Here is a 17,625-nt window from a genome sequence, read left to right on the forward strand (position 1 = left end):
TCCTGTACCCAACCTGTGCCCTAGTTATACAAAACTAGAAAAAAATGCTGCTTGTGTTAAAGCATTCAAGTTTTACCTTAAAGCATACGTTTACTTTTCTGCAAATGTTGTATGTTAGGGTGCTGCTCGGAGCTATCATCATGACAACGTGTACCATAGTAAGAGGTTTCATATACAGTATAGAACAATAAAACATTGTATGAAGGTAATAATTACACAGTGACTCAGAGAAACGAAGAGGAAGATGGCTGTTTTACCTTCTGCATTCAGCAGCTTCCTGTCCTTGTAGAGATCGGTCAGGAACAGGCTGTTGACCAGGGTAGACTTTCCTAGGCCAGACTCTCCTTTGGGAACAAGAAAAACAAAGTTATCTAGTTCTTTCCTAGTCCAAGCTTTAGCAAACGACCTCTTTTTCTTAATGACATTCAAGCGTGAGTGTCATGAATACACAGGCGTACCACGGTGGATTTGATTTATATAGTCGATTTAAATCATTATTTAAATCACGATTTTAATCACTAGTAAAAAGGCTTAATTTAAATCAACTCGATTTAAATCATAATTTTTAAAGAACAACTATCATCTTTGTCCTGCAACGGCTTCTCCTCTGACCCGCTGTTGACTCACTGACAGTCCCATCCACTGTAATGGGACGGCTGGTGATGCAGCAGTGACACAACATGGTGAGGGACATGGTGGCAGCAGGTGAGTGGATGCCCACAAACAGGCGCTGCCATAATGGAGCTGACAGGTACTCTTTAAATGGAAGGATTTATTCTTGCTGGTAGTTAGTATTAAAATGTGTGAATGCACCAAGGCAGTGCATGTTATCTCAGCTTGCAGAGCTTGGATTCGGTCAATGAGTTTACCAAAAATGTAAATATTGCAGAATATACAGCCTCATGCTAAATAACCAAGCTCCATTTCATGCTGAATTAACTGATGTATCTTAAAAGAAAAAACTATCTTAGATTTTTACTTCAAAAGCATTTTATTAAAATAAATTTAATAAAAATAAAAATCTGATCTAAATAAAAAAAAAAAAAATCAGATTACAATAAAAAAAATCAGATTTTTATCCACCCTGAGGCGTACTATATACTACGAAATGTACCATAGGTCATCTGCACATATGTATATGAATTATCAATCGCTTATTTACAACAGAATCACAAATGTGAAACACCAATATTCTGGGACAACCGTAGGCCCATTTATCATGGAACCAGTATGACCTGCTTTGATTAGTTTGACTGGAATGGGTTGGTGACATCTATTCTGACGCTTGCGGCGGCCGTATTTTACAAAAAAGTTGCATGGTATGTGGAGGGTTGAATATGTTACAGGTTTTGATCTTGGGTTTTACTCACCTGCAACCATAAGGGTGAAGTCGAATCCTTTCTTCACTGATTTCCGGTGCACTTGATTGGGTAATGTTGCAAACCCAACATATTGCTTTTCTTGGTCCTGTGGGAGGAAACATTCATCAGCTGGAAATTGTAAAATATAAGCATATCAAAATGAACATATCGATTTGTAGGTTTTCCAACTCTCATGCGATAGATACTGTACATGTGCTGTTTTACCTACCAAAGGATTGGTAATTCTGTTTAGCAAGTAATGTGATCAAGGCACCCCAATAAACAGTGCAGGCATATCAAGGCCTCCCGATTATCCCACTGCAGGGTTAAATGCTCGTTAACATTAGGGGTGTACTACAAACCTAATTTCTTGCTTCAACAGGCTTCCATTCTCTGCGCAACCGATCCCATGAAGCCTCTTCTCTAAGGAGCTCTGGCCTGTGGTCTCATGCTTACCTCCTCCCATACAATGCAGGACTAATAGCCCTGCATTGTACTAGATGACACCAAGGGACTGCCCATATCCCAGAGCATAATGGAGAAGGGGGGAATGCCCGAGCGAGAAATACAGTAAGGTATACAACCTCTTTCTCTACCCCAAAGACTTAGTAAGGATTTAACTCTTGCAGTGTGCGGAGACCCCACTGCAAGGGTTCCTTATATCCTGGAGTTGGGCTTTAAGCAATATAGTGGCTGGAAAATGAAAGAACAGCAGTACACAGAGTTAAACTGATTGCATTGTGCAAGAGAGTCCTCCCCCAGGCCAAATACCACTGTACATGGGATTACAGGAGGCTTCTATCAATACAGGTCTGGGTACTTATGCTAGTTCTAGATAATTAAACTGGATTGCATGGTATGTTTATATATCTCCTTGGAGATCAGCTTTGAGGATGGTCTCATCTTGGTATTGTGCCACATTGTGCATGCATTGTATTGAAAGTACACCTGACCCAACCCACACTTTGTACAACTGAAAGCATTCAAATCGCAACCACGGCACTGCCTGCCTAGAGTTTGTATGTTCTCTCTGTGCCTGTGTAAGTTTCCACCGGGTACTCCGGTTTCCTCCCACACTTGAAATACATGCTGGTAGGTTAATCGGCTTTTGTCTAAATTGGCCCTAGTATATGTATAAATGTGAGTTCGGGACATTAGATTGTAAGTTCCTTGAGGGTAGGGACAGATGTTAATTTAGAATATATATGCAAAGTGCTGCGTAGCGCTATAACAGCGCTATATAAGTATCTGTAATAAATAAATGACAGAACCGTACATGTAAAAGGCCCAATCTCATTAATACTGTAGACAGGTTTTACCTTGGAAGAAGAGTGATGGCTATAATACAAAAATAGTGCTATAGGGACGAGTTGATATGTGTTGTAGTTAACTCTGAGAATACACCTCATATTAATCAATCAATCAACCTTATACAAGATATTTAAAGTATAACTAAAGGAAAAACATTTTTTTGGGTTTTGGATAAAGTGGAGAGGGATTTGAACCCCAGTCAGTTTTTATTGCTGCCTGTGCGCCCGTTTTGGAGATTCCCCCTCTCTGTTTGTTCTGTTTACCATTATCAGTGAAAGTTAAAGAAAATCCTAAATTTTGGGTTGTCCCCAGAAAAGTAATAGAGGGGAAATCTTCCAATGGGGACACTAGTTCTGGGGACCTAAGGGTCCCCAAGGGATTCCCTTAATTTGAAGATTTTCCTCTCACTTCCTGTTTAGGATTCCCTTTAATTTGCAGGGATTTCCTCTCACTTCCTGTTTGGGATTCCCTTTAATTTGCAGGGATTTCCTCTCACTTCCTGTTTGGGATTCCCTTAATTTGCAGGGATTTCCTCTCACTTCCTGTTTAGCTTTGGCACAGGAAGTGAAGGGAAATCCCTGCAATGGAACACAGATGGAGAAAAAAAATCTGACGGGTTATAATCAAAAATTTGCCTATAGTTCTACTCTAAGAATAAAGCGGTCTTTCCACTTTTTCCCCATTTTCTGCAAGCAGCACGACCACTGTAGACACTGCTTAGTAAATCATTCTGCAGAAGTCTCGATATAAAGTCTATGGGTGGGTAGACATTAAATATAAAAGCTCTTAATCCACACTATGATTACTTTTGTATATCTCCCAAAGCATTGCAGGCATGTGAAATACACACATCCTGTCAGTCGTTTCTTGGTTCGTCATCAGTGGGGGTAAGGTTGTGATCATGGTTTAGGGGGCCCACAGGAAATCCAGACCACTTCTGTTTTAGGATAGTAGAGGAAGCACTGGTCACATTGGGGTTGATTTACTAAAGCTGGAGAGTGTAAATCTGGTGCAGCTCTGCATAAGAACCAATCAGCTTCCAGGTTTTATTTTCAAAGCTTAAATGAATAAGCTGAAGTATCAGCTTTTACCAAAAAATGTGGGTAATTTATTGCATTTGTTTGCCATAAAATTCACTTTAGTGTGTTTTTTACTGAAAATGTGTATTTCCTAGACCTCCTCACATACAATGCAGGACTGACAGCCCTGTATTGTACTTGGGGTTGATTTACTAAAGCTGGAGAGTGTAAATCTGGTGCAGTTCTGCATAAGAACCAATCAGCTTCCAGGTTTAAGTCTCCGTTCACATTAGGTCGCTCCGACTTAGGGGGCGACCTGTGAAGTCGCGTGCAGCGCGGCTTGCACGGACTTCACATAATGGACGTCAATGCAAGTCGCCTCCAGGTCGCCCCGAAGTAGTACAGGACCCTTTTTCTAAGTCGCTCCTAATAGAACGGCTCCTGTACCGCACAATGGGAGCGTGAGGACCGCGACTTGTCAGGCTGACAAGTCGCGGTCCAAGTCGTACCAGTGTGAATGGGCTCTTGTTGTCAAAGCTTAAATGAATAAGCTGAAGTATAAGGCCCCTTTCACACAGGCTTTCCGATCAGGTCCGTCTGCCAGTTTTCAGGCGGATCTGATCGGACGCTCCATGCACCCATACGGAGCAGCAGATGTCAGCGGTGACATGTCCGCTGACACCCACTGCTACCCGATCCAATGCTGTACATGAAATCCAGATGGATGGAAACCCTATTTTCCAACTGTCTATAGCAGGGCTTCCCAAACTTTTTTGGGTCGAGACCCACTTCTGAATACAGTTATTTTTGTGGCCCACTTGCTTGGAATTGAATATTGTAAAGCGCTACAGAATTTGTTGGTGCTATATAAATGCAAATAATAATAATAATGCATATTTTAAATGGAGGGGGGTGGTAAACTAAAAATAGAAGCTGCCATGAACTCCTGACTTCGCCGGGCCACCTGGTCCTCCTTTGACACAGAGGCTGCCATCTCTGCCCACTATAGCTTAGAGAATCCCACCACCAGTCTAGCCACCACCACTGCCGCCAGCAGGACCGAGGAGCTGGCTCTGCACCCCATGAACATATTCTACAACCTACATAACAGCCCACATACATACTCACTGATGCGAGTATCCTCCTCGCGGGAAATGCAAACCATCGTGATTTGACTGGTCTGGCTCTCTGTAATTTGCACAGGCTTTTACAGTTCAATTTAAGCAGGCCTGCTCTCGGTGACTTCCGGCTCAGCGCCACCCACTTAAACGCAGCTCGCGACCCACCAGTGGGTCCTGACCCACAGTTTGGGAACTCTTGGTCTATAGGATCGGATCGGATGGGATGAAAACGGACAGGCGGTCCGTTTTCATCCGATTTCCCTCAGAGGAGAGTGGGGACCTGACAGGTCTGTCTCTGCAAAGTAAGCGGAGACTAAGCTGTCATCCGCCTGCTGAGCAGGGATCGGTGGATCGATCCCCACTGAGCAAAACGGAGTCCACCAGACGGAAAGCCTGTGTGAAGGGATCCTAAAGCTGATTGGCTACTATGCTCATCTGCACCAGAGTTTGCACTTTACTTAGTAAATCAACTCACTGTCTTGACTCCAGAAAGCTAGAGGAAGGTAGAACAATGAGACCCATTCATTTATAATTGACTTGTGTGTACCGAGGATGCATTCATAGTCACAACAATGTTTGCATTTCTATGCTGTTATTAATGCAGCCCTAGTACAGTTCACAGCTGCCAAGCGAAAATTTGCACAAAAATTGCACACGTGCAAGCTACAAATGCATCTTATGTACAACAAAGTATAATCATTCACTGGCCACCATGTTCAGAGAAGGTTAGGCCTAAAATTAGGGGTTCCTAGATAACAAGACCCTATCAGCTCCTATCTATTGCCCTCTTCCCTACATATATGTTGCGTCCCATCTTTCGCATTAGTCCTTCATATATTATTCCAGTCCTCTGATCATTTCAGATATTTTCCGTTGCTATACATCTGCAGTCACCCCCACCACTTTTCCTTCCTGAGCATTGCTTAAACAATCCTTTTCTTTCACATGGTTAACTATTAACGAACTCCGACACACATTTTCTGCATTCTGACAGTACACGGCGCTGTGCCTCCAGACCTGGCAGTGGTGGAGTTAATGTTCTCTTTTACGGTAACATTATTACAAGGAAGAATAGACAGATGTCTGCACAAATCTGCATGCCCCCAGCCTCCCCTTTCCTGCTAAGCTGCATTCCCCATTGGAGCAGTTACCTTTAGTTTCATAGGGTAGGTCCTCTGTGTCAGAGTTCGGGGAGACAACAATCTCTCGGCCAGAAGTTCCTGAATTATGATGGCATCCATACCCACAAAGCAACAGCCGCTAGCACAATGTTACCTCGCCAAGCACACACACACCCATCCATCCCCTCCCACTACTGACCACATCCATATGTGTGTGTATGTGTGTGTGTGTGTGTGTGTGTGTGTATGCTAAATGGAGAGAATGTGTGACTGCCCTCCCCGGCCACTACCCTGGAATTTCCTGTAGCTTCCCATTGGAAAGAAGATTAAGTTTAAGTGCAAGGGAGGAGGATAATGGGAAAGTCAAGGGAGGAAGGTCCGCTAACCCCACATAATCACACAACAAATCACAGCAGTAAATGATTTAAAGCGACTGCAGACACACAGAACTCAATGTTTTTTTTCACTGTCTGCATGTGAAAGTGAACAGACAGACATTTTTTTATCCAAACAAGCAAATCATTTTGACACCTCCGCACATCCATACATTACAGCCATGTTCAGGGACTAGCCACGGCTCAATAAAATGCAGAAAAACACAATTAAAAAATCTTATGAAAATCTACAGCCGACCATAGATGATATGATTTTCTTTCCTGCGACCACGGGGAATCGGGGGAATGCCTCCTGCACTCCTGCAGAGCTACTGTGTTCTCCCGGCAGGAGGGGGCGCTGTCCTTGCCAGGGAGAACACAGTTGATTATTCCTATCGGCTATAGATGCTGGCAAAAATCGCATCCTAAAGTCTCATACACACTGTTTTTTTGGGGGTGAACGAAAAAAAAAACTGACAGCTCAGGTCGGATATAAAAATCCTTAAGTGGGGTACACACTATAAGAAAAACGGGCAAATGATCGTCTGATTTTCCTCGTTGTTTTACAGCAAATCAGAACCGATAAACGAAAATTTGTACGAAAAAGGCTTTTTTTTTGTTGTTGTTTATTACTTCTGATCATGCAGTCTTTCTTTTCAGATTTTTTAGTACGAAAACAGTACACGTTAAATGAAAATTGTTTGTTTTTTTCCATACGAGAAAAATTTTGGATTTGGTCCATTCAAGAAAAATTCAGAATCAGCGGCTGAAAGTTGTGTACACAATATACGAAAATTGTGCAAAAATTCTTTGGACGAAAATGTTCGCCCAATTTTCTTATAGTGTGTACAAGCCTTTACAATGCAGTGCAACCAAAAATCACCATAAAAAGTAATAGAATAAAAATATAATAAATAATAAAAAATTGTGTGCCTTCAGTCAAAGTCCTTTTAAATCAACAATACATAAAACTACCCCCCCCCAAAAAAAAAAAACAAAGTCCATGTGTAAAAAAAAAAAAAAAAATGCAATATAAAGAGCTCAGGTCGGAACCGCTGTACTAACAATCCGATGTTAGTACAGCGATCTCCCCTGCTATGCTATTGTGTTCTGACAGGGGAACGGCCAAATCCCATCCCACCCCCCGGCCAGGACACTCTGGTCAGCGCTCTCTGGCTGAGAGCACTAATCGGGAGCTGAACACACGGGCTTCGCATGTTGGCAAAAAAAGGTAAGTTACACCCCAGCACATATACTCCCCCCCCCCCCCCAAAAAATGTTGTACGCATGTGTCAGGGGCGCCTACACAGGAAACCACAAATTGAAGCAGATTGGCTGCCTGGGTCGGAGGCCCTTCCTGTCTCCACTGTACACATAGAAGACACCTGCTAGCCGGAGGGAGATCCCGCGTGGGCACCACAGAGCTGCCACCCACCCCCCCTCAATTCTGAGCTGACAGCCAGGTGCAGGGAGAGATGTTGCAGGCACCACATTTCCAGGTCAGTGTCCATGGGGTGCACTGATAGACATTTTGTTGTGTTGGGGGCGGGGGTACAGAGCAGGGTTGGAGGTGCACATCAAGTTCTGTACCAGGTCCGCACCCTCTCTGACTGTCTCCTGTACCAGGTTCGCACCCTCTCTGACCGTCTCCTGTATTATGTCCGCACCCTCTCTGACCGTCTCCTGTACCAGGTTCGCACCCTCTCTGACCGTCTCCTGTATTATGTCCGCACCCTCTCTGATCTTCTCCTGTATTATGTCCGCACCCTCTCTGACCGTCTCCTGTATTATGTCCGCACCCTCTCTGACCGTCTCCTGTATTATGTCCGCACCCTCTCTGACCGTCTCCTGTATTATGTCCGCACCCTCTCTGACCGTCCCCTGTATTATGTCCGCACCCTCTCTGATCGTCTCCTGTATTATGTCCGCACCCTCTCTGACCGTCTCCTGTATTATGTCCGCACCCTCTCTGATCGTCTCCTGTATTATGTCCGCACCCTCTCTGACCGTCCCCTGTATTATGTCCGCACCCTCTCTGACCGTCTCCTGTATTATGTCCGCACCCTCTCTGATCATCTCCTGTATTATGTCCGCACCCTCTCTGATCATCTCCTGTATTATGTCCGCACCCTCTCTGACCATCTCTTGTACCAGGTCTGCAACCTCTCTGACCGTCTCTTGTACCATGTCTGCACCCTCTCTGATCGTCTCCTGTATTATGTCCGCACCTTCTCTGATCGTCTCCTGTATTATGTCTGCACCCTCTCTGAACGTCTCCTGTAACATGCCCGCACATTCTCTGACCATCTCATGTACCATGTCTGCACATTCTCTGACCGTCTCCTTTACCGTGTCAGCACCCTCTCTGACCATCTTCTGTAGCATGCCGTGCCCTCTCTGACCATATCCTGTATCATGTCAGCACCCTCTCTGACCATCTTCTGTACCTTGTCTGCTTCCTCTCTGACCGTCTCCTGTACCGTGTCCGCACCCCCTCTGATCATCTCCTGTATCATGTCCGCAACCTCTCTGATCATCTCCTGTATCATGTCCGCAACCTCTCTGACCATCTCCTGTATCATGTTCCCACAATCTCTCACCATCTCCTGTATCTGTTTGATGGGATCTGCCTGGGGGGATGGTGTTTGGAGAATCTTTATCTACTGATTGTTAAACTTTCTGGCATACACATATTGATGTATTACGGTGTAGGATCTTGGCCTGCTGTCTCTCCATCCCTTTTTCCTTCTCTCTCCTTCACTCCCTAGCACTTTTCTTGTCTTTCTCTCTCCCTCTCTCTCCCTTCTCCCTCCATCCCACTTTCACCTCAGACTATATTTAACCACTCCCTTTAAGCCATGCCCACTTTTAAAGCATAATTTAAACCATGCCCATTTTTCGCCACGACGCGCTGCATTACCCCTCTCCATCTCAGCCACACCCACACATGAATGTCTCGCCCCCTAATTAAAATAAGACTCCGCATACAGCCAAGTGTCCCTATAAATGTTTTGAGAATGTTGGCAACTATAGGAACCCTGGTTGTGAAATCCTGTCCTAGACCTTTGCAGTAATATCGTGTGACATAAAAAAATTGGAGCTACCACTATTTTATTCTCTAGGGTGTCTGCTTTCAGAAAATATATAATGTTTAGGAGTTTTACATCATCTTTAGGGCAAAAAAAATTTTTCTGTTGTGGTAGATGTGTAATAGCGCTGAACCCATTAGAGTAGAGATTGATTTTAAGCCCCGATTTTTAAGGCTTCATTCACACAGTTTTACTGATGCTGCTACATAGGTGTTTTCTAGGAGAAAGTTTCCTGTGTAATGATCATTAAAATATTTCTGTATAGATCCATTTAAATGCGGAAAGAAGCGTTTGTTTTTGTGTTTATTTATTTTCTCCCTTTGTTTAGACCTCACTCACACAGCCGTAAAAATTAATGATATCACTACGCGTGTTTTCTAGGAGAAAATTTCTTGCATTATGATCAATAAAACACTTGCGTATTGATCCGTTTAAATTCGCAAGATGCGTATGCGTATTTAATTTTTTATAATCATTTATTTTCCCTTTTGTTTAATTTTATATACATGAATACAAATGCGTATACATGCATTTATAGTACACATGCGCACATGTTCTTAGAGGCAGGTTTTTGCATTCTGTGTTGTTGACAACTCATGTTTACGCACCTGTGTGAATGGCTCCATTGAAAGAAATGCTCCTGCAATCAGATCTGTGATCGAAAAGCAGGTGTATATTCAATTCTTTTATTTTTTTATGGCCTTGTGAATGAGGACTTAGACTTCATTTACGCGCCTAGAACGCTTATACATGCATTTATAAACCTGTCAGCGTGTAAAGCGCATGTTCTTAGACGCAGAGATTTGGATTCTGTGTTATGGATCTGAAAGCCGCTCATGTTTACCCACCTGTGTGAATGACCCCATTAAAAACAGTGCAGCTGCATTCAGATCTGTATATCTGGGTTTTTTTAAGCTGTGTGAATGAAGCCTTAAGGCCCCTTTCACACTTGTGCGACTTGCCTGCGACTTGGGACTGCAAAAGTCGCATGTTAAGTCGTACTCCATGATTTCCAATGAGTACCGTTCATATCTGTGCGACTTCAAGGCGCAACAACTTCAAAGTAGTCCCTGCACTACTGCCGATTTTAATGCGTTTTGAGGTCTATAGACATAAGCATTGCTTCAAGTCCAGGCAAAATAGCAGTCAAATCTCAGCTGGCAAAATTGCATGAAAATCACACACTTTTAAGGTCGCATAAGTGTGAAAGGGACCTAGAAGTGTTGTAAAGTCAGAAGGTTTTTTATCTTATTGCATTCTATGCATTAAAGCGGAGTTCCATCCAAAAATGGAATTTCCGCTATTTTGCTTCCTCCCCCCTCCGATGCCACATTTGGCACCCTTCAGGGGGGAGGGGGAAACGGGGACCCATTTTTGACAGGTACCCCTTCCCCACTTGCGGGACACGGCGCCACTGCCGTCCGTCCCGGAAGTTCGGCCCCCTCCTCCTCCCTCCGCTGTCAAGCCAATAGAAATGCGCTGCGCGTTTTACACATGCGCAGTAGGGACCCGGCCGTGAAGCCGCAAGGCTTCACTGCCGGGTTCCCTTACCGGCAATGGCGGCGGCATCGCTGGACTCCAGGACAGGTAAGTGTCCTAATATTAAAGTCAGCAGCTACAGTATGTGTAGCTGCTGACTTTTAATTTTTGGAGGGGAAGGCGGAACTCTGCATTAAGATTAAAAATCTTCTGTGTGTAGCAGCCCCCCTAATACTTACCTGAGCCCCATCTCTATCCAGCGATGTCCACGAGTCCCTCGGCCATCTGGGACTCTGCCTCTTGATTGGATGAGACACAGTCACAGGGCCATTGGCTCCCATGGCTGTCAATCAAAGTTAGTTAGTCAATCAGAAGAGGGGGCGGGCCGAACCACAGCTCCTTGTCTGAATGGACACACGGAGCTGCAGCTCGGCTCAGGTGCCCCCATAGCAAGCTGTGGGGCCACTCGACAGGAGGGAGGGGGCTAGGAACAGCCAAGAGGGACCCAAGAAGAGGAGGATCCTGGCTGCCCCGGGCAAAACCACTTCACAGAGGAGGTAAGTATAACATGAGACTTTACAATTACTTTAAGCCCCATACACACGATAGTATTGGACAAATGATCATCCATTTTTTGCATGCTAGTCATATCGAAAATGAAGACGCTACTAAAATTACTAAAAAGAAGTTATGAAAGTTCTTATACGGAAAAAAAAATAATTCTGAAGCTATGTAATGTGTTGTAGTTTATTTGTATTGCATTTCGAACTGTATTGATTAAAGGAAAATCGTCCGATTTTCGTGCTTGACCGATCCGATAATATCGGATGAACTGTCATGATTGGCTCTTGAAAGCTGTGTATTAACCATCAGATTATCGGACGATCACTTAAAAAGCGGTATTTTGGACATAGGTTATACAATTTTCTTGTACAATTTTCCTGTAGGTTAAAGCGACGTTTCAGCACCCCCCCCCCCCCCCCAACAATCACATCCAAAAATAAAAAGTCAGCAGCTACAAATACTGTATCTGCTGACTTTTATTATTATGTCATTTACCTGTAAAGGGGTCCAGCGATCTCAGCGACCCAGCCGATTTTTCAATTGGCTCTCAGGTGCTGCACCGCCATTCCTTGTAAGGTAAACTGGCACTGGTTCCCCACTGTACATGTGCAAGGTGCGGTGCCCTTTCTAAATGGCCTGGCGGCTGGGTGAAAGGTGAAGGGTGGCCGGCCGAAGTTCCGCAGCAAGGTCGGGAAGTGGGGACAGGTACCTGTCAAAAACTTTATTCTATTGTGACAATCCACGTCATCTGATCAATATGCTGTCACTCAAAGCTCAGAAAAAGTACACAAGCTTCTTTGGGACATGACCGCATGTTTTTGGCCCAAATAGACTTCAATGGGAGTGCCTGACCTATGTGCACAACATGGGTTTTTCATGGATTTTGGGCCCAACAACCTCTAGCTTTCTATTGGCTAAAATAAAAACACGCAAGCCTGAAAACGCCGCAAAAAACCCTTCAAAATCTTATTAAAATGCTCATACTCAAGTGTGAATCCAGGCATATGAATAAAGACTAAAGGCTTCATTCACATTGAGATTTCAGAAGGCTTCTATGCTGGACACTAGGTGTCCATTCACAGTAAGATATGATGTTGTCCAAATCTTAGATGTAGTACAGGGGCTTCTTTGGGGTATGATCTCACATTTTTGTTCCCAACAGACTTCATTCAGAGCGCCAGAAACACGCAAATAATGCAGTTTTGTTATTCGTTATTTATCCCCTGCTCCTAGTAACTAGTTTTCCATAGGCTAAAGCAAGCCATAGACAAGTTGAAAAACGAAACAAAAATTGTTGGTCTTTTGTTTTTCGCATCTGCAACACCCTATTTTTGTGCCGCAACAGAAAGTGCCTATCCAACATGCTGGATTTTGTTTACAAAAAAAAAGGAAACAAATGATGGCACAATCACATGCGCCATTGGTTTTCAACTCGTCAATGGCCGGTCTAAAACAAGGACACCCAAGCCTGAAAATGCTGCAAAAAATGCTCTAAAATCACAAGAAAATGCTGATGCTCAAATGTGAAACCAGGCTCATAATTAAACAATAAAGTGTGATTTTCTTGCTGGTGTTCTCTCAGATTAGGTAACAGAAGTACCATTCCGTCAGCTGAATACTTGCTGCGCATGCGCAAGTTTGCTAATCTGAGGCGCCAGCGGACATCTTACTACACCCAGCTACATCTTGAATTTCACAGTCATTTTACATATAAAGTGACCGTATATAAATCAATATAACGGTAGTATATTGAGATCTGTCATGCTGTTTTCATGTTACATTTTAAAAGCCTAAAGGTTTAGCGCAGACCAGTGCGGGGTGTACCAAGATGGCCTCCGCCACCTTTCTACTGCTGCCGTTCAGCTTATTTCAAAATGTAACATTCAAAACAGCATCACAGATGTCAATATACTATATTTATGTATATCCGTTCAGTTTTTTGCTAAAATTACTGTGAAATTCAAGATGTGGCTGGGTGTAGCAACATGTCCGCTGATACCTTCTGACTGCAGGAGTTCTGTCACAATAGCAAACCTGCTACGCATGTACGTACGTATTCTGCTGACAGAACGTCACTTCCGTTACCTAATTTGATGGGTTGCCTATTCTGACAGAACAAATAAAGTGGTTGTAAAGGCTGAAAGTTTTTTACCTTCATGCATTGTATGTATGAAGGTAAATACACCTTCTGTGTGCTGCTCCCCCAACAGCCCCCCTATAACTCACCTGAGCCCCCCCTTGATCTAGCGATGTGCACAAGAGCCTCGGCTGTCCCAGGACTCCCTCTCCTCATTGGCTGTAACAGCAGCGGAAGCCATTGGCTGTCAATAACAGCCAGTGAGCCAATGAGAAGAGAGCGGGCGGGGGGGGGGGGGGTGGTGGATCTGAACCACAGCTCTATGCCTCTTATGGGAGCAAGTATGCACCAGTGTCCCCATAGCAAGCGACTTTTCATTAGGGGCACTGATGAAGAGGGAGGAGCCAGGAGCACCGGCGTTCTGCCAAAAACTTGCCGAGAACTCAAACAATGTTATTTCCGGTGAGTGTACACCAGGAATAATTGTACACCGACAGCCTTTACACTCTGGTAAATGTTATAATTAGTGGGGATTGTTAGTCCGCTAGTAACCAAAAACACGGCCGCCTCCAAGGCGGAGACAACTAGCGGGCGGACTAACAATCTTCACTAATTACAGCATCTACCGGAGTGTTCTGTGAAAATACCAAGTGGTCCAAATCTCTAATTATTCCTGGTGTACACTCACCGGAAATAACATTGTTGGAGTTCTCGGCAAGTTAGATTTTTCGTCAGAACACCGACAGGGGACCCGAGAAGATGAAAATCTGGGCTGGTCTTTTTAAAACCATTGCACAGAGCAGGTAAGTATGACATGTTTGTTTTTTAAAGCCAAACCTACTTTAAAGTAGAACTAAGTGTCCATTCACACTGGTACGACTTGTCAGGTGACTTGGTCAGCCTGACAAGTCGTGCACCATCGCTCCCATAGTGTAGTACAGGAGCCGTTCTAATAGGAGCGACACAAGTCGCTCCGACTTAGAAAAAGGTTCCTGTACTACTTCGGGGCGACCTGGAGGCGACTTGCATTGACATTCATGTTATGAAGTCCGTGCAAGTCGCGCCGAAGTCGCGCTGCACGCGACTTCACAGGTCGCCCCCGAAGTCGGAGCGACCTAATGTGAACGGAGGCTTAAGGCAAAACTTTTTTTCTAGTTTTGGATAGAGCGGAGAGGGATTAGAACACTTGTCAGTTTTTATTGCTGTCTGCGCCCCCGTTAGGGAGATTTACTGTTTACCATCATCACTGAAAGTGAAAGTAAAAGAAATTACCAAAATGTTAGGTTGTCCTCAGAAAAGTAATAGAGGGGTAATCTTCCAATGGGGACACTAGTTCTGGTGACCTGGGGGCCCCCAAAGAATTCTCTTGATTTGCAGGGATTTCCCCTCACTTCCTGTTTGGCTATGGAACAGGAAGTGAAGGAAAATCTCCGAAATGGGACACAGATGGCAAAAACAAATCTGACAGGGGTTATAACCCTCCCTAAAATTAAAAAAAAAAAAACACGTTTCACGGGATAAGGACTCATCTTTAGGGCTCACAAGTGAATTCCTCGCCTTCCTCTGGATCAACAGCGGGTATAGGATTGTGTATATGGGATTTTATGGTAGGGTTTTCAATACTGTTTTTTTTTTTTTTTTTTATGGTTGAACCGGAAGGACTTGTGTCTTTTTTCAACCTGACTAACTATGTAACTATGAATTAAAACAAAAAAAATAAAATAAATGATACTCTAAGATGGCAATTGCTATCTGTCTTTATCCTTCCCATGCTCTAACAAATCAATATTTTAGACTATTTTCATACGAGACAGAGGTTCGTACGAAGTGCCCCTAACCACACACCCAGAAACTATTCTATCCAGGTGGAACCCGATTGGAGGGTGTAAGAAAATCAATACTTTTTAGGCCTCATGCACATTGGACGTTTTTACAGTTGCTGTTTTTGGCATCAGACATTTTTTTCTGCAGCCAAAAAACTCCCCAGCATGTTATTCTATGTGTCCATACACACACAGGCTGTTATCAGCAGTTTTTGGCAGGGGAGTTTTCTGGCTGTAAAAAAAAACCCCAAAAAAGAGTGGGTTTTGAGTGGTGTTTTTCAGCTGTAAAAATGCTCTAACGTCAATAAACACTGATAGACGCATATAAACGCCAAAAAACGCTGCTAACTGGCGTTTTTTTTTAACGTTTTTTATTCCATTGCTTTTTTTAAGCCTGGGTTCTGTTTGGAGGTGTCGTTCATGGAACATAGCCTGGGGTTACACTGGTGCATGCTGAACACCGCATGTGATTTGCACCAAAAACGCACCGCATTCCTGAGCACATCACAGGTGATGTCTGTGCGATGCGATTTGAAGCATATATTTTGAATGGCTCAAATTGCATCACATTTGCACCAAAATGTTGTAGGACCCTTTTTCCCCGCACCTAAATCTTATCGCATGGGTGTGAACACCCATGCAATGCAATTCTGGCAAGCATTGCATTGTGGGAAAGTTGGAGTTACTAAAATAGCAGAGAGGTGATTTTTAGCTATTAGCTTTAACGACAAAAAAACGCTGAAAAACGCCGGAAAAAATCACTATAAAGCTACTGGCGTTTTTATATCGTCCAGTGTGCATGAGGCCTTATTCATAAGCCTGACAAAGACTACACTAACCAAATAACTTTTAGGAGCTGTAAGTGGCATAGGTGTTTTCAAGCTGTAAAAAAAGCCCAGGGCCAGCGCGTTCTGGAGCAGCAGCGTTAGGCTGTAAAAACTCCTGACGCTGCCAAAGGCTGCATACAGCGTTAGGCCACGTCAGACGTTTTTAAGCTGTAGCAGTTCGATTTGAGGGTAGAAAATAGAAGAGAGCAGAGAGAGGTTGCTGAACACTAACGCTGCTAAACCTGGCTAAAACGTGTATTAACGCCAATACAAAACGCTTCTAAAAGCACGTTTTTACAGCTGCTTTTTCCTGGCATCAGACCCGGCTTTGCAGCTCGTTTTTTCAAATGCCCTGTGTGCATGAGGCCTTAATGATAATGGTAAACAGGACAAATAGGGAAGGTGAATCTCCCTAACAGGGGCACAGGCAGAAATGAAAACTGTCAGGGCTTCTAATCCCTCTCTACTCTGTCCAAAACGAAATAAAAAAGTTTTGCTTTTGGTTATACTTTAACCACTTCTGGACCGGAAGATTTTCCTGCTTAATGACCAGGCCCGATTTTGCGATTCGGCACTGCGTTACTTTAACAGAAAATTGCACGGTCGTGCAATGCTGTACCCAAACGAAATTGATGTCCTTTTTTCCCACAAATAGAGCTTCCTTTTGGTGGTATTTGATCACCTGTGCGATTTTTATTTTTTGCGCTATAAACAAAAAAAAAACCAGCGACAATTTTTAAAAAAAAACAATATTTTTCACATTCTGCTATAAAAAAAATTAAAAATCTAATTTTTTAACATTTTAGGCCAATTTGTTTTCTGTTACATATTTTTGGTAAAAAAGAATCGCAATAAGCGTATTTTGATTGGTTTGCGCAAAAGTTATCGCGTCTAATAACTACGGCAAAGATTTGTGTCATTTTTATTGTTGTTTTTTTTTTTCACTAATAATGGCGGCAATCTGCATTTTTTGTTTTGCGGGACTGTGACATTGCGGCCGACAGATCGGACCCCTGACACTTTTTGGGGACCAGTGACATTACTACAATAATCAGTGCTAAAAATATGCACTGTTACTGTACTAATGACACTGGCAGGGAAGGGGTTAATACTATTGGTGATCAAGGGGTTAAATGTAAGCCTAGGGGAGTGATTCTAACTGTGGGGGCGTTGGGCTTCTTAATTGATGATAGAGACATGCGATCCTATATAGCTGGATTGCATGGCCTCTGTGATCATCCCAGGGAGTAGGATGGACGGCTGTGTTTACATCAGCCGACCATCCTTCTCTGTCAGCGGGGAGAGATCGGCAATCGGAGCTGCCTGACACCCGCACTGGCCTCCCTGCTGACGATCAGGGGCGGGAGCGCGCCTCCGGCAGCGCACACTCGCCCCCTAGTGGCTATCAGGCAGATGACGTTAATTAATGTGATTTTGCCTGGGAGAGCCACACTGCCGA

General features: G+C 43.8%; 1 protein-coding gene across 5 annotated transcripts in view; it reads right to left on the reverse strand.

Annotated features, from left to right (window-relative positions):
• Nucleotides 1-17,625, reverse strand: part of SEPTIN5 (septin 5) — a 136,029-nt gene that overhangs the window by 34,627 nt on the left and 83,777 nt on the right. For 2 of the 5 annotated variants that reach the window (XM_082260337.1, XM_082260334.1), the window contains 2 exons: nt 1,371-1,467; nt 258-344 (listed from right to left, as the gene is read on the reverse strand). In XM_082260337.1, the coding sequence (XP_082116463.1) occupies nt 258-344; nt 1,371-1,467 (184 nt within the window). Of the gene's footprint in view, nt 1-257; nt 345-1,370; nt 1,468-5,963; nt 6,154-10,004; nt 10,045-17,625 lie in introns of those variants that run through there. The other 3 variants (XM_082260338.1, XM_082260335.1, XM_082260336.1) reach the window with 3 other exon arrangements.

This window comes from Pelophylax lessonae, assembly GCF_965119305.1.
Source record: "Pelophylax lessonae genome assembly, chromosome: 1".
Taxonomy (NCBI): Eukaryota; Metazoa; Chordata; class Amphibia; order Anura; family Ranidae; genus Pelophylax; species Pelophylax lessonae.